Here is a 24,219-nt window from a genome sequence, read left to right as displayed (position 1 = left end):
AATGATAACAATATAACAGACATATAATATATATTTCAATAAATTTTTTTTTTAAATCAAAATAGCATAAATGGTACAGTTTAGTGAGCATATGCTAACTGGATGAGTTTTAACACAAGTATCTGCTTTCATGTGACAGTGTTTTTCATACTTTTTTTTTAAAAAAAACAATTTCCTTAAAATAACTAAATTGAATAAAATTACATGTCTGCTATAAGTAGTAAAAACACTTTAAATTGACACTATAATATTACATTCTCATGCATATTTCAAATAAACCAAAAACTATAACAGATTTCCAGCTTTTTAATGAAATTGTGTAGAGTTCAGCAAATTATAATGCATCCAAAGTGAAACCTAATTTGATAGCATTGGACATTATTCTTTTATTTGATAATATGAGCCCAAAAAATTTCTGCATTTATTTTTTTAAAAAATATAATCATGATACAGTTATTTAAGAACATTTTTATTTATAAAACAATATTAACTGATGGTTTTATGTAAAATATATATTAATTTTAGAACTATACCCACTTTGGGGTAAAGGGAGTATATCAAAACATGTTCTTTTGAATGTATTACTGTAAGAAAACAATCAAACAAAATAGATAAGTTTTGATTTATCCTTTATTTAATCTTAATGAATCCACTTATACATAAAATGCATAAAAATTTTCAGTAAAATACATTTAATAGTTCCGTTTTAGAACCTTTAAAAATAAATATTTTGATTTTATACCCATTTTACCAATCTTCAATCATTATGGGTGGTAATGAACCTAATTAGTTTTAGGGAGTTACAGATTAGTTTTAACCTAAGATTACTAGATAATTAGTTTAAACTAATTATAAGATAATTAGATTAGAGTCTAATTAGTTTTAGGGAGTTTTAGAGAGTTACAATTGATCATTTTTGGTGCGTACCATAACATGAATTATGTATAAGTTTGATTTTTTTTCTCTAGTTTGTCTATTATATTAAGAGCACTAAATGAATACCTAGATGGTCCTAATGAACTACTAAATTTTCATTGCTGGTGTGAATCTTACAAATAACTAAACATCCTGATACATCAACTTTCATGCATGCCCACTTTCACGAAGTATGCAAGTACTATTTTTTTTCTTTCTTCTGTTTTACTGATTTAGACATAGAACGTACAATTTAAACATACAACACAAGAGTATGCTTAAAATATATACACATGCATGAATACACTTTTAAATTATTTTTCGTGTTACCCCTGTACTTTTTTAATTATTAACTGCAATTTTTGTTAACAGTGGTGTCCTTACCACTCGATTTTGTAGATATTCGGGTCTCTACGGTACGATTGAAATTATTTTTAGTAATTATTTTTCTGAATTTTACCATTCCAAGCTTTAAACAGTTCAAATCTGATTCTGATGTTTGTCATCATAGAAACAAATTTTTACAAAAGCTAAACTATCTTAACTAACGAAGCATTTCTTATTCGGGCAAGTTTGTATAATGATTTATGTACAATTCAAAACTTTCTCACTAAATCATAAGCATGAAAAGTTTCTTTTTAGAGAAAAAAAATGAAATATCTCCACACTATGTTAAATTAACAGAACTCAGTGATTCTGATAGGCTTTGGAAATGAAGGACTTTCGGGTTCTTGTGTGTCCCCTATTTCAAAGATGAATTCTCCGCTACTTTATTCACCTATTAATATGCCCATTTATGATAATATTGATTGACAAAACAAATTTCAAAACAAGAAAAGAGTTGTAATTGAACAATTAAAGCTTTTGATTAGGATTTATCTAACTCCTGCATCAAAAAATGCAATGTAATAGGATATCAAAATTATTTTAATTTCCTTCTTGAGCTACTGTTAAAAAAGAAAAATAATAAATTTTATAAGTTTGGCTATAATTTTGCCAGCACACCATTTTTTTTATATAATTTCTGACACATTTGCAGCAATACAATAAGCAAGCAGAATCACTGTCATTTTTCAACAACTTAAATACAACAATAAAGAGTGTGTTCGACTCGTTTCAAGTTAAATAACTGTCTTATTAAATTTATTATTATACATTTATTTCAAATGAAAACAAAAACGAGGAAAAAATAATAATGATACTCACACTGTACAACAATAGTAGCATTCACAGAAATGCTTAGATCCCCATGGGTAATGCCACATATATAAACACCTGTGTCATTATAAGTGGCACTCTTGATTACAACTGAATTATTTTTGTCATGTATTTCTATATGGTTGTCAATTGAAGATAAAGGCTCCCCATTTCTTTGCCTAAAAGAAAAGAAAAAGGTTTAAAATGAATTAATGCTGTAAGACAATTAATGTAAACAGATTTGAAACCGCGAGTAAAAATAAGAAGAAATGCTTTGAGGACACGCCTTTCCAGGGTGGCCACAAACTAATGGAAAATAAATTTCCTTTCTTCTTTTAAGCTGATTTGAGTCAATTTTCATGATTTTTATAAGCAGTGGTATACTTTTTTTTAAATAAATTTTTCAGTTTTACCATAATTATTAATATAAGAAACACATAATATGCATGCAGAATATATATCAATCCTTATTATTAGATGTGGAAATAAAAAAAAATTTTAAAAATTGCTATGACAATTTTTTTTATAAATAAACATTAAAACCTCTAAGTCAAATTGTTTAATTTTCCTTAACTGTTTGGGAATATTAGTTCAATTCTTAGGCACTTCCCTAATTTTTTAAGATTGATTTAATTCCCTATTATCCACAATTTTCCTGTTTCTGTGGCCCTAATTATTTTTTTCAAGGTATAAAATAATAATTTCGTTATTTATTAAGTAACTAATTAATATTTTTTTTTTACATTTTTGCTTCATTTTATTCATAATTAAATGTGTTCTATAGAACTTAGCTGCTAAATTGTTGAAGCTGTATTTTTAAAACTTCGAAAAAGNTTGTGATTACAGACACACACACACACAGCCGCGTTTATTATTATGTATAGATTAAATGTGTTCTATAGAACTTAGCTGCTAAATTGTTGAAGCTGTATTTTTAAAACTTCGAAAAAGTTTGCAGTCAAATAAACTTTATTTAGAATCTCAAACGAATTAAAATCACACTTACAGTACTAACACTGAAAAAAAAAATGGTAAATTAAAAGGAAAAATCTAATGAAAAAATCAAAACTATTTTAAAAATAGGACTGCACAAGCACACTCAGGATGTGTAGCCAAATCCTTCAGCAAAAAGCAAGTATTTTTTAAGCACTACATACTTTAACAAAATGCAAAATAATTCTTAAAGACTTTATATGATTATGATAAAATAACTAGTTTCTGACAAAGAACTCTTTTCCTGATCATATTAGCCATTATACGATGATCGAGAGATTTTTCGATTCAATATCAATCAGAGGGTGAAAAATGAAGCCTGAAATATAGAATATCTTGCAAAATGTAGCAGTTGCACATGAGAGTGCAATAATCTCCCCGAACCCAGCTCATTATACACACATGCAGACTCTTAAGCATTTCATCAAACATGTAAAATGATTGACGCTTTCATACGTTATGGACTGACGGTACACCGAAATAAATCGTGGTTGAATGAATAGTGAAAACATTGAATAATGTGAAAAGCATGCTTTTGCGCAATACGTGGCGAAAATCGACATGGTAAAGAAAAAAAATTATTATTTTGGAAAAGGGAAAATTAAGCACTTTTTAAAAAGACGCAATGAAAAAAGCACCTTTAAGGGCTTTTAAAAATAAAAATTGAAACTAAGCACCTGTAACTACTTTTTAAAAACGCTACGCACCATGACACTAAAAATGGAGTCTGTTCAACGAGTTGCTTAATTGTAACTATATCAGGGGTCTGTCTAGGTTTTTCTGAGAGGTACATATTTTGTGAAAATTTAGACATAATTTGTGAAAACTTAAAAATTATATTTAAAAATCCAACACAAAAATATGGCAAGAATATGGATTTATCATTTCTTAAGGAATACAAAAATAAAATTTTAAGAAGAAGTATTTTGTGAAACTACCGTTTTTCCTAAAATTAAATTTGTGAAACTACTATTTTTCCTAAAGTTGAATTTTTGAAGGTACCGCTAAACGGTAGTAAATTCGGTCTGTACAGACCTCTGTATATATATATATATACCAGACTATCTCATGAAATAAAATATCACCAAACATTAAAATCAGGAACTTCAATAATATGAATTTACATAGGTGTTCATGCTTTTGCTATTCAGATAGCAGAAAAATATTTTTCATCCGAATACTTTTTTGGTGGACCTAGATTTCCCAAACCATCTTTAATTGCTATAAAACATTTTTTCTAAACTTTGGAAGAATTTATAAAGGTTTCTTACTAAAATTACTAATTTTACAATTACTAAACGTATTCTTAAGTAATATCACAAACTATTTATTGTTAGAGATAACCATACAACATTTTTAATACAGTTTGCCATTGTTTGCAAAATTTTGATCTATTGATGTATTCATATTTAATTCTTGTATTTTTTTAGAGCAAAACTTAAAAGAAAATAAAACATATAAATGGTTGTGTATTACTAAGACTTTCTTTGATGACTGCAGGTAAAAAAAAAATTTCTTCCTTATCTCTTTTGATTTTTTTCAAAAGATGTTTAAGCACAGATAATCAATTTTATGAATCTAGGACAATTTTTTATCTAATTTTCAACATGATCCAATTTTCGTGTTTTCGAAGTTGATCCAAAGTTGTGTTTTTCTCTATCAAAACTATGTAAATAAAAAAAAAAAGGTCAAGGCTCGAGAATGAGAACCCAGAAAGAAAAGAAAAAAAGAGGGTGCTGGTAAGAGCAGAATAAATGTCTCGTCAACAAGATTTTGGCTATGTAACGAAATTTAAATTTTAGAAAAGCAGAACTCTGAGAAAATTTTGTCGAAATATAAATTATTCATTTACCGCGAATCAATGGTCTCGAGATTCGAGGAATTAGAAATTAGAAGAACAATCTGCACATTCTATCGATTGATGAACAAAACAAAGAATTTTTTTATACATAAAAACATCTAAAGTTTGGTTATAATTCTGTTTATTTACTTTGCAATGAAGATTTTTGCATCCCTTGGGACGAATAATTATTCATGTTTTTCATGTCTCCTCTGCAATATTTGATGTTTTAAAGTTTGTAAATGGACTCACTGATTGGAAGATATAAAATAAAAGGAAAATAATGAAGCTAAAGAATTTCAGCTAAGTGTTTATGCAAATGAAAAGACATTATAAGAAGTTAAAAATACTATGACGTTTGACATCTTGTACATTGAACATAAATGATATTTTAAGCCATAAAATATAGAGCGGCTTCTTTTAAGCTTATAATACTAAGGTTTGACCGTATTTATTACATATTTTTTATCAACTAAAAATTATGAAAACTATACAGCAGTTCATTTCAATAAGGGAATAACATAATATAATTGACATTGTAAAAAGTCCTTTCTTACCATATAATCTTACATTGAGGACAGTCAGATGTACTACACTGCAGTATTAGAGGTTCACCAGGTGTAAGCAACTTCCCCATACCGGGTTCCTCTTCATTAGTTACTATCATGTCACCTAAAAATAAATACATTTATGATATTTGCAATAAATGAATTATATAAATAAGTTCAATAGCAAAATAATTAATGAACAGCATATTAATTGTTTTAAAAAAAGGTGTTACACTGAAAAGATTTACTTCCATACATTTTTTTATCATAAATAGATTGAATTGGATAAAATTTATGTAAATATTTAATTGCGAGTAAATTTATTCTGATACAAAATAATTAATGTACAGCATATTAATTCTTTTAAAAAAAAGTGTCACACTGAAAATACTTACTTCCATACATTTTTTGATCATAAATAGATTCAAATTGATAAAATTTATGCAAATATTTAATTGTGAGTAAATTTATTCTGATACAGGCAGCAGATCCTATGAGTAAAGACAACTTTTATGCATATCAAAAAAAAAAAATTGTAAAATAGAATCATCAAAAAAATTTGCTTTTGACAATAAACTTCATCCTAATAGATACTAATAATGATTTAAAATACAACATATATAGTTTTTAACATGATAAAGCTTTTCTCTATTCAAAACTCCCAAATCATGAATCATACCCTCGCATCCCACTGAAGATATAGCATCTTTGAAATTTTACTTCTTTCGGAAGAATGATAATTTTAAATTCATTTTAAAACAAATTATTACGGAACAAAGTTCAATTAAAATACTTTTTATGTACACCATAAATATTCAAAGACAATATGTTTAAAAGAGGGTCATTATCCTCAACTCAGAGAACAGGAGAACCACTGAAGCATAACTTTCTTTTGTCTTCGTGATGTCCTTGACTTTTTTCCTGAGGAAATAAATAAAAATAATAATGGAAATAAAAGACAACACGCTTTCAAAACTTTTCACTTTTGTAAAAGCACATTCTTTCCAAAGAGAACAAACATACTGAAATTTTTAGGCACATTCTTTTAAAATCTATTTGTTATATCTACATTAGTTAGAATAATCTGAAGCAAATAAAGCACAGTTATTAAAATCATAAATGGGAACCAAAATTCTGAATCAAAATCTTAATTTTGATATTTAATATTCTTCCAGAAAAAATTCAGAATAATAAATTCTAATAAAATACATAGATATTCAGAAACACCCATTAAGACAAGAGAGGAACAAAAATTTTAAAAAGTGGAACAATCTCACCTGTGACTACAATGACGTGCTGAGAATGATCGCCAGTAATATTGCATTTATAATCACCAGTGTGAATAGAATCAGCATTTTTCACTGTTAATTTCATTATTGAAAACCACTGTTTCTCTTCTAGATTATATTGAAGAGAGCCCACTTCCAGATGATATTTGTTAATGGAATCGGCTCTTATTGCTTTTCCATCTTTATACCAGAGGTGCACGCCATCCAGTCCGCGTACCTGGCACAGCAGGATGAATTCACCTCCTTTTTTCACATACGTTGTACTTGATAAATCAGAACTGATGACAACTGAAGGAATGAAAACATGTCATTACTTTTAATATCTAATGAACTTTAGACATTAGTCAAGTGAAATTTTACAATTCAAATCAAATACAGCACCAATCACTTCAATTTAAGAAAAATCATCAATGCTATTAAAAAGACAGAAAACTGTAGAATTCGATAAATATTTTGAAACCATTTTAATAAATTAGCTTTGTACAATATTAAGATAAAAACAATAAAAAAGAGATTTCATTTTATCCTACTACCTTATTCAAGTTAAGTAATGATTTACACTAAAAAAAAAGCTACTAATTGCTGAAATAGACTAACCTATGTGGGCATAAGTTATTTTTTAAAAGAAACTAATCCCCTTGTGCCTCTTGGGAAGATTTCTGTATCATGATCTATGGCAGAATAATCACCTAGTCTTGGCCACTTCCGGGCAGCGGCCTAGGAGAAACTTAAAAACATGTCGCAGATAGGAGGGTATAACTCGCTCGAAGGGTATAACTCGTAACCACCCTCGAGAAACTTCTATATGCTTTTTTTTTAAAAAATTTTTTACAGCTTAAAATCAATTTAGGTCCTTTGCGATTGTAGTTGGTGTGGCAGATCGCAATACAGAAATATCCCTTTAAACTCAACTATACACAAATAATGAAAGAAAAATTAATCTTAAAACATTCCAAATAACATAATCATAGATTTAAAAAATCATACTAAGTATAATTTTATATAATATACATACATATATATTTAATCATTAACAATGATATAACATTGTGCAGATACTTCAAAATTTTATGTACTGTTCTATTATGCATAATATTGACAGCTATGGTCATTCAAAATTGGATTGATAAAAAAAGAATAAAATTTTAAACAGCTTACAAGTAAAAATTAAATTTATTTATATTTTCATAAATGTTAAACCCCTTTTCTCAATTTATTTCCTTATTTCATTTATTTATTAAATATCTTACATTAATTAAAATTAAAAATAATTTTTTTTTTCTTCCTTAAAAAAAATCTAAAACTTTTACTTTCAATCTATTTATGTTTCGGTAAATATTTTGAATTTTATTGTGACATTACTTTACAACAATAATAGAAGTATATATTTTTATTTCATAAAAATAAGTACTTTAATTATTGTAAATTAAAGCGCAACTCTAAGTATAAACACCATTAACTACCTCGTCAATAGTAAAATAAACAATAATATAACTGAATGTAAAAATGTACTGGGTATTTAAAAAGAAATATAACATAGTTTAAATAAAATTGGTTTCTCAAAATAAAACTTCAAAATTCTATACAGATACATATTATATTTATTTTAGGAAGCAAAAACTTCTTTTTTTTAATATGCGTATTACAGACAATACTAAGCTCAAAAATTTCATTAAAACCATGAAACAAATATTAATATTTTTAAACCAAATATTTTATGTAAAATGTTTTAAAGATTAAAATTGTGTACAAACAAAATTTGAATGTGAACAGTATTTAACATTATCAATTATACACTATTATATATTCTGAAATTTGTTTTAATAAGCTTTTTTAGAGTCATATAAGATTTGAAAAATTATCCCTACAAAATTATATTTGTAAACAACCAATTCATAACTGGAACTGATTAGTTTGGGTGTATTAAAATTAAATCTGAAATGCCAAAATCAATTTGAAAGGTGCACAGGCATTATAAGCTATTTAGTAACGAATATTTTTAGTTATATCACTATTAGGAACTTAAAATTAAATTAAATAAATCATTTTACTTACCCGATATAAAACAGGCAAGGCCACAAATTAGTGAAGGTATGAGCTGTTTGCTGAATTTTAAATCTTCCATATCCAGAATTAGATCGATGTAAAACTACTCTATGATATCAACTTATCATTACGCAATCATAAATAAAAGTTTAATCATTTACAATAGTCACATTAAGAGACGAACACAAACATTTATACATTAAAATTTCTCCATCATCTTCGGCTCTGCGCACAGCAGAAAGACCTGCCTGCGTGAAAATGTAAATATTCGGTTGTCGGTCGCGCAAATGCCAGATCCCTTTTTACAGATGTTTTTTACTAGCATATTTAAGAAAGCGAAACTTATTTTTAGTTTCACTTCCGGCATCATCATAGCTATCTTACAAGAAGTGACACATAAAGCTTTATTTTTTTTCCCCTTACTTTTCCACAATTAAAAAAAAAATTTCCCAAAATACTAACCTGCGTTCGATTAAGCTACATAGCTAATGGATGGAAATAATTTTTATGGTTGCGGTTTCAATAATTAGGTTTCGTTGTTGGTTTCTTTTTTAGCCCGGACTTTTAAATAGGAATTACCTATTTAACTAACTATTTTTGGAAAAAGCCACTATAAGCCGTCATAAAGAAACTCAACTACTACTTGATATTATTTTTTCTCGTTTTATATTTGTTTTCCCAACTCACGCTCGTTTTAACACAAATGGAGGCCAATTTTAAACTGATACACTGTATTTATTTTATACTCTTTCCACAATATGACTTATAAACAGGCAGTTAGAATGGTATAAATAGGCTAAAAAAAATAATGAAATTTTGTTCATTAAAGTGAACATGAGAGTAACTATTAGTTTTTACGCTTATGTCAGTCATTTCCAACGTTTTAGTACTTGGGATAGCACTTTTAGAAATGACACACATTTTCTCTGCACATTTTAAAGTATCGATAGGTCAGAGGGAATCATTTAATATTTTAAAAGTAGTGAATTAATTGTTGTATTTTGCCCTTCTACTTAGCATATTTTATTGATTGAAAGCTACAAAACTTTTATCTTGGTCCCACAATGACAAGTCGTACAGCGATAGTGTTGGGAGTAATCGCCTTCTTGGGCTACCGCAATGGAAGTTTGCCCTTACTTCCACTAGAAACCCAATATTATTGCTGATTGACCCTGTAAATCTAAGTACAGATAGCGCTAGGGGTTATAACTCGTTGTAGTACTTCCGGATTACTACTTCCGATTGATTTTTACGCATAAAGAGCGCGCTATTCAATGTTTTTAGTGTTTACAATATAAAGCGTCTTTTACATTTAAATCTCAACAAAACAAACAACAAATGAATTAGGAAGACTTCACAAGCACGCTATGATGCTATCCAAAAAAATAACCAACATCCATATTTTACACTAATATAGCCAAATAAGGGATAATACTCAAAACATGTGAAAAACCTTACACTTTATTTATGTTTTGATATTAATTTTATAAAAAAAATTTTAGGCTCACGACCAGTTAGAATTTTTAAATGACAGAAAACTCTTATGAATGTTAAAATTACGCGTACATTTAAGCAAACTTCCTTGAATACCCAGCCAATTTACACGATAAGCGGAGAAATGCCACGGAAGTTTTTTTTTAAATTTCTTTTGGATTTAGGAAGATTATCATTGTTTACATTCAGTCAACCCTCCATAGCTTGCAGTAACACTTTTTTTAAAAATTTATTTTAAACATTTATAAATAATGCTTGTTATGCGTGTGACTCCGAATCATAAAATTTGCATTTCAAGCCAATGCTTTTTCATGACTTGAGTAAGTAAGAGAAAAGAAGGTGAATTCCAAATGATAGGAACTCATCAAAGGATGTACAGAGATGCGGGCTGTCCATAAATGATGTCACACAAGGGGTTAGAAACCGTGACAGTCTCGTGACTAGAGGGATGGATAGGGTTACCAAGAAGTATGATATCACACATTTTGGTTAAAATTAAAACATTTAAAGTCAGCAGATTAAATATTTTATGTAATTAGTTTATAATATATTTTTCATCAAAATGAGTACACACCTAACCATTCAATATTATTGTTATACTTACAAACTTTATTAAAATATATAAAGTTTAAAAATAAAATTTGAAATATTATAATCTCATGTTTGTGAAAATTGCAACACCGTGAAGGAATCGTCATAATTGAATGAAATTTCCTACACAGTTGAGTGGTAGTGGTACAAATAAATGATTAAACTTTCAAAGCAAACAAACAATAACAAGAGATCGAAATCAGTATTTTGTGTAGCCACCACGCACTGCAATAAGCGCTGGTACACGACGTGGCATGGAGTCAAGCAAATTTTGAATGTCTGTCTGAATGAAGAGCATTCCATATAGTTTGTATGCGTACCCAAAGTTCGTCTGTAGAAGCAACAGGACGAGGATCACGAGCGAGGCACCGACCAACGAAATAACATACATCTTCAATCGGTGACATATCTGGGGAATACGCAGGCCAAGGAAGAAGCTGTACCTGCCGCAATGCAAGGAAGGATTGAACAGTCCTAGCAATATGAGGGCGGGCATTGTCTTGTTGAAATACAGCGCCTGGAAAGGCTTGAAGGAAGGGAACAGCTTAGGGCAGTAAAACTTCACTGATGTACCGGTTGTTGTTCAGATTACCCACAATTCGTAGCAATTGAGATCGTCCATGATATGCTATGGCACCCCAGACCATAACTCCGGGTGTTCGTCCACTGTGGCGTTCGATAACGCACTCCGGAAGATGGCATTCACCGGCATAGCGTCTGACACGAATGCGGCCATCATGGTACCTCAAATTGAAGCGAGATTCATCAGAAAACACGACACGCTGCCAATCAGCACGCCAGTCCCTATGCTGGTTGTCCTATTGCAGCCGCAGGCGGCGAAGGTTTAGCGTGAGGGGATCCTGTATAAAGGAGTCCTTGCGCGCAGTCCACGCTGCAGCAGACGTCTACGAATTGATAAAGCACACAATGAAACACCTGTAGCTATTGACCACCGTGCTGCCAGTTGTCTAGAGGGAGCCGTACGGTCCGTTAGCGCAACGCCGAACAGGTGTCTATCATCGCGAGCTGACGTGACATTTCGGGGTCCACTCCCGGATTTCCGAGTTGTCCGACACTCGTCCATCCACTGCTTTCAAACACGCATCACTGTGCTGCTGTTACGCTGCACACGAGCGGCTACTGCACGATAAGATAATCCAGCTTCACGAAGGCCGATGATTCTCCCCCGTTTAAACTCCGTAAGTTGTTGAAATCTCGCTCTCTTTCGTCGAATAGGCATAAGTAATGACTAAGCTAACGTTTACCACTAGCAGATAACCACCGATAACCATACACGCCTCGCTGCAGCCGTCTATTTATTCGGATCCATCTGCCGTTCAGAGGGCGCTGCTCAGCATACTCATGCGCTACGGGTCTGAAATTCTAATAATTTGCATATTATGCTCTACTTAGCATTTCCTGAAAATTTCAACTCACTCGCGTAAGTTCTTCATGGTGTTGCAATTTTCACAAACATGAGTTTATATAGTGAGAGTTTTGAATTGCTGGTATTTGCTTATGCAATATAGCGTGAGATGTGACAAGAGGGGTCAAGTGAAATGTAACACTTTGGGGCAAAGGGAAGAAGGGGTAAAAAATACTGGTAAAAAAATAATGACATCATTACTGTCCTCTGCAGAGAGACTCTTCGAAATTAAAATTTTACTGTTTATATGAATAAAAATTTTTTATTTTATTTTGCTTTAAGTATTTCAAGCATCGATAAATATTTACAAAATATTGTTTTATTGTTTAGATTAATTTTCAAGTGTCACGTGCGAGACAGAGTCAATGGACCATCCAGTTCATTTTTGCGCATTATGTGGTGCATAAACTTTTACAATTTTAGTATTTTTCTTAATATTTTTTTTTAATTGAACCAACTTTTTATGTGAGTTAAAATTATTATGCAATCAGTCACGATGCTCAGTTCAGAATATTTGAAGTTTATTTTAAGCACTTCAATAATCTAAATGAAGGTGCCACATCTATACCGTAGGTATCGATGTGGCATCTTAGGTGTAGTAGGTATCGATGTGCCATTCTTCGATGTACGCCGTCTACGCGTGTGGAAGCTTATTTTAAAAAAAAATAGTTCACGCAAAAAAAATATATTATTTGAGATGAATAATAAAACATTTCTTACAGTGTAAAAGTCAAATATATTAACCCTAGAATATTAAACATTCGTTTGATAGAAACTACCACCCCCTGCCAATTTTACGAGATATCCCCGTAGCCGCTTACTGACAGTACCTTCATAAGTAGGTAGTAAAATGAGTCATCCAACGGCACGGCTGTTACTTTTCAAGATTTACTGTAACTGTCGTTCAACAGTCGAATATTTAGCTTCATCAAAATAAACACTGAAAAAATATGTGAATGACAGAAATGGGTGGTTGTTGACTTCTTCTACCGGTGAATGTACGAAATATACACCAGGTCTAGTTAAGTGCCACTGCACAGTATGCATTTGTCCGGTATGCCCTACATCAACGTTTTCTTAAGGTTCAATGCCTCTGCCCTGTATACCTTACCTGAACTGAAGTTAAGTGCCCGGTATGCATTTAACAGGTACTCCGAATACTGATGTTTCTCCTAATCTATCCTCAACACAGATATTAAACTATTCAAAAGATATAATAATAATATCAAGGAATAAATCAACATCAAATCGTATGTAACAAATTCTTTCGAACATTCACCAAAGATACTATGTGATGGTTGACATTCACCGGTGAAAGTCGACATTTTCCTGATTTTGATCATTCGCGGTAACAACTATAAAACGAGAAACCGTAGAATGTGTATTTTCTGTCCATCTAAGAAACACAGAATGACAAAATACGTACGCAATAAGGCTATTAGTGGAATGCACACTATTAACTTCGGCCAAGAGTGCAAACGATAATTTTTACCATATTTCTATTTTTTAATTGAAATTTTAATTCTTGGTCTGTTAGTCGAAATAGAGCCTTAAGTCCGATGAGATAAATTGCAGATTAACGATGATTCAAGTTTAGTTATCTGGGATCATTAAATAAAATCAGCTTGTTCCTGTTTCATAGTGACTTATGTTTCCTTGTCATTTTTATCTGTGCTTATCTTCATTATTACTATGTTTTCATAAACTCGTTTTCTGTCAATGAGCATGGAGTCTTGTAATTGAAAAACACTTTGTGCCCGATGACTTTGCAAATTTTAATAATTTCCTGTCTGATAAAAAAAGAATTTATTGTCTTTTTAAAGCCAAATAAATGTATCCTCGATAAAACTTTGATTACTTTCTGACAAACTATAGTGCGCAATTCTCCTCCAGAGATCTGTACCTCATGACAATACAAGTTTCAATAAGGTTTTGCCTGCTTAATTTATCTCTCGATTGTTACAATAAGAAATTTTGGGCAGAGATAGCCTGGTCGGTAGGGCGCTGGGCCCATATACAAGAGGTCGTGGGTTCGATCCTTGCCGGCCGAAGACTCCCCGTGTAGTAAATGGTGACTGATGCACGTTAAATCTGTCGAGTCTCAAAGTCCTCCATGTTCCCACAACAAATCAATACCTCTGGGGGTACTGATCCAGAAGTTTCCTTGTATTCTGGATTGGTTCAAAATTACAAGGCTACGGAGTTGAACGTAAGTAGTCGTAAACCCATGAAATTGGGTCGGCTGTTCAACGACGGTTATAAAATAAAATAAAATAAGAAATTTTAAAAGTTGAAAGGCCACCTTAAAACCATATAAGTACCTTCTAATAAAATAAAGTAAAATTATTTTAATGGTTTTATTCCGGGCTCGAAAAAACTCAGAAATTTTACCCGTTCCCGAGGACGGCTTGTATAACAATGTACCCGTCCTCCTTTGAAACTCACCCGTAGCTTCTAAATAAATCTATATATATATATTTATCTTACACGGCACCAAAAAAAAAGCCTCATTACAACTTCCCGAATGGCAACGTTAGAAAATTGACCAATGATTGCTGCTAAAAATGTCACATGGCAAATGTCACATGAGGTGGCTCAACATATAGCGCTTTTAAAAACGGAAACAATAACCAGAGTGAGCATTATCAGGTTGTTCAATTCAGATTCATGCCCTAAAAACATGATAATATTTAATTTAAACTCAATTAGGAATTAATTAGGCTGGCCTTCTCCATGACTATAAATAAGTCACAAGGTCAGACTTTTGAGAAAATCAGTTTAGTATTGACTAAACAAGTTTTTAGTCATGGACAACTTTATGTTGGCCTGTCAAGAGTTAAGTCATTTGACAGCCTTTCAGTAATTGCTCCAAGATGCCAAATCTATAATTGTGTTTTCAAAGAAATTCTAAATGCTTAGTGTTAATTTCTTAGAGCTTTGCAGAAAAAAATGTTTTTTGGAAAAAATTTAATTGAAACTTCTATTGGCAGTAGGCAAGGGGAACTGCCAAAATCAAAACTCCCCGATTAGAAATGCAGCATGGCGACCTCCACGTGGTATTTCTCGGGTAATGCTAACAGCCATGCATTTTAATTTATTGTATGTAAGACATCCTTATTTTGTTCTAAAATGTTAAGTACTTTATCACAAATGTTAATTAATATAAAAATTGATTTCAATAATACTGATCACCAAAAAATATTTCATTTGGCGATAAAACAAATTTTTGTGTTCTTGAAAATGAAAGACTTTTTGAGGGTTATTATCTCACAAGGAAAAGTTAGGGTTTAAAGTTTATATTCTTAAATAATAAAAATTTTTTTCTAAAACTTGCAGAATTTCTAGCATTAACTAATTTATTATACACATCTTGTTGAATTTAGGTGAGTAACTGCAATATTTGATAATTTATTTCGCTAATATGTTTCTCATTTAGCTAACGTTTTGATTTTTTCACCATGTACAATCTAAATAGCTAATCTACTTTTTTAAAAGCCAATAAGAACATTGATAGAATTCTTCTACATAAGTACAATGCTATGTCTTTGATGATAAAATACTATGTCTTTGATAATAATATACTATGTCTTTGTGCTAGAACATTGTGTTCATTGGCGAGCGAGCGCAGCGAGCCATGGTTCACGGCGTGAACCACATAGGATTGCGTAGCAATTCTCGGGGGTTGGCGAGCGTTAGCGAACAGGGGGCGGAGCCTCCTAGTAAAAATATAATTTTCTCTTATTTATTGCAAACGTATTGCAAACATTTATATAAATTGCACAATGAATTAGTAGTTACTAGGATTACGTTGCACAGTAATAAAAGAAATGCTAGGTTACTAATAGTAAAACCTTGTATCTCTTTTATGAAATAATTTCTTTCTTTCATGAAATAATTTAATTCTATTATGAAATAATTTAAATGACAGTGGTGAAGTTATCTGGAATGTCAATTTATCCGTTTTTAAAATGAATCAAATATGACGTTTGCCAGTTCCACAATCCAGCCAATGACTTACAGAGGTTTCTGCACAGAAATCTGAAAGGGGTTTTCCATTTAGGTAGATGTTCATAATTGCGTTTAACACTTCTTGTTTAGGACCAGTACTTAATGTGTTTTTTTGTAATTTCATTGCTAAAAAGTCCCTTTCAACCGCTGCAGTACTCCCAGACCGAGAAAACATCAATTTCACCATACGCAGTATGTTACTGTATTTCTAGATTAGAGGGTCATTTTAGAAGTGAGTCGCTAGACTCTTGAAAGATAACAAAAATTGAAAATGTATCATAAACATTAACTGGAAAATGGCCGTATATTATATTTAGAGAGAGATTTAGATTTATTGCAGAGGGCCATATATTATATTTAGAACATATAGGCGGGCCAGATGCGAATAAATAAAATGTACTGAATTATTATAAAATTTTATTTACCTAATTATATAGTTTAATATGATTTTTAACAACCGTATATTATAAAGTTATAAAGATGGTAATTATTTTGAGCTCGAGGATCCAGATACCTGACTTCTTTTGTTTTTGACAAGCTCATTGATGTCCGGTTTCATATTTGTTATAATTATTTTAAGAATTGATTGGAGATGTTCATTCGTAAGTCTTGCACGATGTTTGTTCTTAATTATTTTCATGAAACATCTGCTCGAATAAATAGGTGCTACCAAACACGCACAGAATGCGTGCTGCATGCTTTTTTGATTCCGGGTAGTTATCCAAACTCTTGAAATATTGTGTATAAAATGTAAGAGCGTTAACCTCTTTAAATTTTTCTTTCAAAATACTGTCCGATTGAGGATTTATCAACTCCATTTGCAAATGAACTGGTGCTTATGAAGCTTCAAAATTGAATGGATTGTTGAAAATTGGGAATTCCGTTTCGTTCATTTTGTGGAATTCTTCAAAACGATTGTTGAATTCCGTGATCAGATTTTTCAGAAATTGAGAATATTGATCCAATTTTCTTTGGTTCACGGTGCCAAATGATTTTAAATGAGGGAAATGATCCAAAGTTTGATTTATTACCTGATTTTCCCACAGCCTCAACTTCGTTTCAAAGGCTTGAATACATGAATACATTTGAGTGACAATCAAATTTTTACCCTGTAACTTTACATTCAGATCACTCAAGTGTTAATTCATATCTACCAAAAAGGCACAATCAATCCAAAAGTCATTGTCATAATCAACTGGGTTGCCTTTTTCTAACATGAAAGTTTGAATAGGGTCACGTAATGAAAAAAATCTTTCTAAAACTACTCCTCGACTGAGCCAACGAATTTAGGTGAAATAAGGGTCAGCAAAAAATTTTTCGTTCAAATCTTGTAAAAACTGCCTGATCTGTCGGTGATTCAGTCCTCTGCTCCTTATAAAATTTATTATTTTAATTATAGGTTGCATGACATGGTCCATTTTTAAATGTTTGGATGCCAATGATTCCTGATGAATTATACAGGAAAATCCCACAAAATTCCCTGATGTTTTCTGTTTTAATTTAGCGTTTGCCAGCCATGGCAGTAGCGCCATCCGTAGTTGTGCTGCTAAGTATATTCCAGTCGAAGATTCCTCTTGTTGCTAAGAAATGGCGTTACTGTCTATCTCTCTCGCTTGTCTAGGCACGCGCTGCCCTTGAAATTACTTATAAATGTAGTGTGCACATTTTAAAACTTCCGTAGAGGAATCGAGTGAAGTCTAAAAGCTCTAAAAAACCACGATTCTTCTTTCTGTGACACATCGTGATCGCGGGCCGTATTAATACGAACCGGGGGCCGGATGTGGCCCGCGGGCCGTATCTTTGATATGACTGCTCTACAGGGCAGAATTAAAAGAAATTACTAGTCACAGAGCGACTAAATATAACAAAATGTGTCTGCCTAGGTCATCACAGGAGGCGATCGATGTGAGCTTTATTATTTTATCTCATAACCGTCGCTGAGCAGCAGATCCAATTTTCTGGTTAACGACTACTAATGTTCAACTCCATAGCCTTGTCATTTTGAACATAATCCAGAAGACAAGCGAACACCTGGATTAAGTATTGGGAGAAATTTGCTGTCGTGGATGACTTTTTGATGGAACAACTCGGTATTTGAGTTGCATGGAAAGGAAAACCACGAAAATCTCCACCGGTTAGCCTCACTGCAAGGGGACTCTAACCCATAGTCCGTTTACCACTGAGGATATTTCACGTCAGCACCGTGGTCGGTGCGAGCCGGGTACGTAATTTGTATCGATCAGCCATTGTTGGAATTCGAATCCGGTTCACCTTTTGGAAGCTCTATCCCCCGGCTCATAAGTGGAGGTGTGGGGGATCATACTCCAAGCCTTTCATGTGCGAAACGAACGCTCTATCCCCTGAGGTACATCCCCGTTTAATTAATTATTATTATAGCAATATAGCCTCTCTATCATTGTTATAATTACTATTATTATTATAAATTCGGAATTATTATGAATATTTTATAATGCTCTGAAAATTATTTTATTTCGCGCTTAATTCTTAAAACTTTTCTTTATTTAAGAAATGAACCTGTAATGCTCACTATATTTCAGAAATGTTTCAAAAGAAATGCCTCACGTTATTAATACTAATAGTTTTTAAATCGCTTTAAATTTTTGAAAAAGTGCCCATTATTATGAATGGCCCAGCCGGCCACTGGTCAGTAAGCAAAATTTCAAAATTTTGCTCCGGATATTCCACAATCAAAATCCGGAGTGATTAGAATTTTTCAAAAACCTAATAGTTTAGATTTTTTTCCTTAATTAAAAAAAAAAGAAGAAAAAAAAATTAAACTTAGATTCTTTTTTCTAAAGCAGTGAAACATTTTCAAATTCAGGACTCTACAAGAAAAGGTTGGTTTCACTCTATTATTCTTCAATAATAATCCTTTCCTTGCTCGAGCAGAACTTCGTAAAGCTCCATTTCTAAAGCCTTCTAATTGTCAGAAAGCCATGCCGAAAATTTCACGGCTCGGTTCACTCTAGTTTCTGACCGATCGATCAACCATTGTGAAATCAATTTTACACGATAATACTCTTATACGCCTCTGTGAACAATGGCTATTATCATTTCACGCTATCGGTTTTAATTGACCATTTATGATAAAAAAAAACTTTTTTAAATAAGAATATATTTAAAAACAAGGCTCTATCTTTAAAAAAAAACTATGCCTTTTAAACAACGAATTTCCTAAATTTTTTCTGTGTTATTGTGTAACTATTCAAACCTAAATTCCAGTGCTCATGATGGATAACAGTTGATCAATAAAAATATCCACGAGGCAATGTGCGAAATATTCTCGAAAGTTTTATAATTGTGATTTTTGCTTTAGTTTACGCGCGTCATTCATGAGAGTTTTCTGTCATTCATAAATTCTAACAGGTCGTGAGACTAAAACAAATTGAACAATATAAATAAAGTGTATGGTTAGTCACAGTGTCATCCCTCGTATGGCTATATTTGTGTAAAATAGCACCGTTGGTTATTTGTTGTTGGGTAGCATCACAGTAAGCTTCCGAATTCATTTGAGGAATAGATTGAAAGCACGCATTACATTGGAAACATTACAATTATAATAATAGTATATGGATGGTACGTTTTCTCAAGCTTGGAGGTAAAAATCAGTCGGAAGTAGTAACCCGGAAGTGTCTTACGACGAATTTTAACACCTAGCGCCATCTGGGCTTAGCTTAACATTGTCAACCATCCATTGAGGTCAAGAATAAACATCAGGGATATGTTCATGAAAGGTGAAGAAATCCATCCTTTTTTGAAACGAAGGATAACTCTGGTGGGGAGAAGTAAATTGTTTACAACAGTGTGGTGCACAAACGGATTTGGTCTGGAGAAGAACTTTATTAAAAGAAGGTTATGCTCTCAGTATGATGGGATTGGAAGTGTGGTTTTTTTTGTTGATCTTCCACAAAGAAACGGTATAATAAGTTCGGACATGCACCATAAGCAATTGGACCCAGTTTTAACGAAGCTGTCATCCCGAAACGTCATCAGCTCATCAGTAGTAAAGGAGTAGTGAACGATAACGACAACGCGAGACCACCTACATCTATGGTGATCAGTCAAAAATTATGGGATGTGTTGCTCCACCCAGCATACTCACTTGATATTCCGCTGTCTTGTTCAGATCTCTTCAAAATTCCTTGAATGAAATAAGTTTCATTTTTTTTTGCAAATAAAGACAGGTACTATAAAGTGTTTCTACTTTTCCTGTATTGTATCTAAAATATGACGTGTGTCACATCAGTTTACTTTTTCGGAAATCGTGGGAATATCATTAGTAGAAACTTACCTTGAATTCTGGAGAAAGAAATAAGATCTACGCAGTTAAAAAAGAAATATTAATACACGCGTTATTTGTGCCAACATACATTCATACCTTTAATAAAGAGTCGTGAGAAGATAAATTACTTCGAAGCATTGATGTAATTGAGACAAATAGCGTAGTAGATCAGGCAAAGGGAGGCACAAAATTTACCTATTATAAGAAGAGTACTTTCCTCTCCAACGATTTAACCTAATAATGTATATTTGGAAAGACGTTGCGATTCAGATATAGAATATTGTTATAATCATCGTATTAGAGAGATTTAACTGTCTTTTTCGTTCAGTTAGTTTCGTTCATCTAGTTGAGCGTAACGATTCAGATGGAGAGGATAGTAATAATCTTTTTATTGGAGAGATTTTGCTCTCATTTTCCTCCATTTTATCTAGTTGAGAGGAAGGACGTAGCATATCAGGTGAAAAAAGTGCAAAATCTCTCTATTAGGGAGATTTTACTCTCCGGTACGTCCAATTGAAGTTAAAAATGAGATTAACATGTTTCTTACTTGAGAGGTATGCATTCCTTACTAATAAGTTAATCTAATTGGGCAAAATGACTTAAAGCACCGGTATTGCATCCATTGTAAGTAGCGGATATTTTATAGTGCAAAAATATTATAAATATAGCTTCCTTGTAAAATTATGGAATAAACAGCTATTCGGAAATGCGTCATCCTTTGGCAAGATAAAATAGCTTATCTTCATCTACTTCAGTGTTTCCTAAACTTATGACTTTAGTGTACCCTTTCTAAATTTTTCGTAACGCTGTGCACCACTAATTAAAAAATGAATGTATTTTTTACTATAAAAAAATTGCACAAAAGTTAAAAATCATAATTGGCTGTTGACACCACTAATTATTAACTGTTAACTCTGGAAAAAAATACCCAATAGAAAAATACGTAATCGTAAATTTTCATGGCTAGCTTTGTTTTTAAATAAAACTTTTTGAAATTATCGTTTGCTGTAAGATATTTCGCATACGAAAGCGCACCCCCGCTAAATTGTTCCGGTATCCCTGGGGGTACGCGTACCACACTTTAGGAAACACTGATCCACTCAATCTGAAGAGACATATTTCATACTGGTTATCTTTCTTAACTTGACATTCTTTTTGAAGAAGAAAAATTCTTTTTAAGGTGGAACAAAATGCAAAATTTAAATATATTCCTATTCATATAGTCCTATTAAAAAATTAAATTTCATTAGGATTATAATAATTATGTTTAAAATTGATTTTAAATTTTCTACTGCAACAGTTGAAAGTAATATCGAGAAACTCGCGATATAACACCGTAAGGTAAGTGGGAAAATCTTAAAAATTTAATTGGCTATACTATATCTCCTCCCAGAATATCTTTTGATTGGAATATTAAACCGATTAATCAAAAATACCATGTCTGAAGAATTCAAAAAGAACAATTCATAAGTTCTGAAAAGTCTCAATAGCTCAGACTTAAAATGGTGGCGGAGTTAGATCATGACTGTCTCTCGAAACACTCGCACAGGTTCAAGGGTCTCTGTAATCTGAAGACGGGTCATGGAGGCTGTTTTTCGAAGGTTCTGTCGTCGCATCAAATAGTTCTTTTTTGCAAATAATATTCTATATTTTTACAACTGCTGCGACTTTGCAACAGTTACTGTTGGGTCAAGTTGAGCATATCCTTAGCCAGCACCTTCGATGTTTATTTTGAAAAAAGCTCAAAACGTCAATATGGAGAAGAGCCATTGTTTTGAGGCGTTTGTGGTCTAATTTTACAATATTTAAAAACTTGCTCCAATGCTGCATTATCTGGGCTCGTAAAAACTTGCAAAAAATAAAAATAAAGTTTCGATGGAAAAAATATCGCCAAATTGGCGATTCTTTTTAAAAAAAGATTAATAACTTTTAAAATTTTTAAGTTATTTTTTCGTTTTAAATGCCAGATAATTCTTTATGGCAAGATGACACAGATAGTTTAAAATTATAGCTCTGTTTCAAGGCACTTGTGGCTTTTTTTCCCGTAGAGACAGAGCTTCGAAAAAGCATGTTAACCAAACGTTCTCTTGTGGACTGCCACTAGGAGTCCACAAGAAAACATGAAGATTATTTGAGTTCAAAAGGTAGTGTTGCAATTTCAAAGCCAAATGATTTTTTGAATAATATATACGCTTTGTAAATAAAATAAGTGTCTCAAGACTACGCTATTTCCCCACTCTTCACACTTTTCTCCTCTCCGTTGCCATGGTTTCGGCAAATCTTGTTTTTTCCTTTCATTCGAATACATTTCAGTAAGAATAATTGTATAATATAAAATAATTGTTATTCTTCACTTTTCTAACCAAAGGAGCAATAAAACGCATATATCCACATATATCAACCGCATATATATTCGCAGCTACCACCCACAGAGTTGTCAAATAACCTCCTAATTTTACTACTACACTGCGGGAAGACGCTTTGAGTCTGCCTCGATTTGCCTTGGACTCTTTTGTCCTAGCTTCCGAAATATCGGATAGTCGCATACAGAAACACCCTTTTGTCTGATTTCTGGTCATAAATTGATTGGAACAAAAAATTTCTAGGGCTGTAAACAGGGGGAGGGTCTTGTTAGTATTTCTTTGGGTCACTCTGTTTTCATATTTCCGTTGTGTCACATTATCGTTAAAGTGGTCCATGTTCAATTCTAATTTTTCCTTTTTACAAAATTTAGATATTTTTCCTAATTTATTATAAAAGCTTTTTTTTTTTTCGTTAACTATCCTAAATGTTTCAAATAGCCTTATTGTTTAATTTACTTAATTATCGTAATTGATTTTATTTTGTTATTTTCCAAATTAATCGTACATGAATCTGTGAACTCCGAATTTCTATATCAAAATTTTCGTAGGATATTAAGAAGACATAAATTGTTCATCTTTGGAGGTAAACAAATGTTTTCATTAAATCAACTTTTGTTCAGGGCTGGTTCATTCTTCTCTTAGAGCTAAAGCTACGATTTCCCTCCTCGGGAGATCACGCCGCATACAGATCTCGGAGATCGCAAGCAAAGATATTATGAAAACTATGCATCATTCTCTCAGTAAAAATAAGTTCTACTTTCGCTTGATATTAGCTTTCAAACTTTAGACAATAAACACATTATTTTCGTTCAAAAACATAGTTCAAAAATTTTTTCCTGACCATAATATAAATAAAAAAATACCATTTTAAACTAATAAAAATATTTTACTGGTTGTCGAAAATGACACTATAAATACTTTATTTTAAAATTTTTAGTTTAACTTTTATTATTAAAAAAATTAAAGCATATATTGATACTTTTTAGATACATATTGTACGATAACAATAATCAGTTGAGTTGGGTTAAATTTAAAATCCTGATTTTAAAATATGCTGTTAATGGCAAATTGTTCATTCTTAATCATTAGGAAACAACAACCTTAAACGCTAATTACTGAAGCAAAATAATAATTTAGGTTTATAATAATATTAGAAATTTTACAATTGTTTATAGATATTTAAATTTAAGAGAAAATAATTGAAAC

General features: G+C 31.7%; 1 protein-coding gene across 1 annotated transcript in view; it reads right to left on the bottom strand.

Moving 5' to 3' along the window:
- Positions 1-24,219, bottom strand: part of LOC107454243 (neuroplastin) — a 71,532-nt gene that overhangs the window by 9,063 nt on the left and 38,250 nt on the right. Inside the window, exons 7-8 of the mRNA XM_016071365.3 lie at positions 5,503-5,617; positions 2,122-2,291 (exon numbers count right to left, since the gene is read on the bottom strand). Coding sequence (XP_015926851.2) covers positions 2,122-2,291; positions 5,503-5,617 — 285 coding nt within the window. The remainder of the gene's footprint in view (positions 1-2,121; positions 2,292-5,502; positions 5,618-24,219) is intronic.

This window comes from Parasteatoda tepidariorum, chromosome 5, assembly GCF_043381705.1.
Source record: "Parasteatoda tepidariorum isolate YZ-2023 chromosome 5, CAS_Ptep_4.0, whole genome shotgun sequence".
NCBI lineage: Eukaryota > Metazoa > Arthropoda > Arachnida > Araneae > Theridiidae > Parasteatoda > Parasteatoda tepidariorum.
This window is presented reverse-complemented; position numbering and strand designations above follow the sequence as displayed.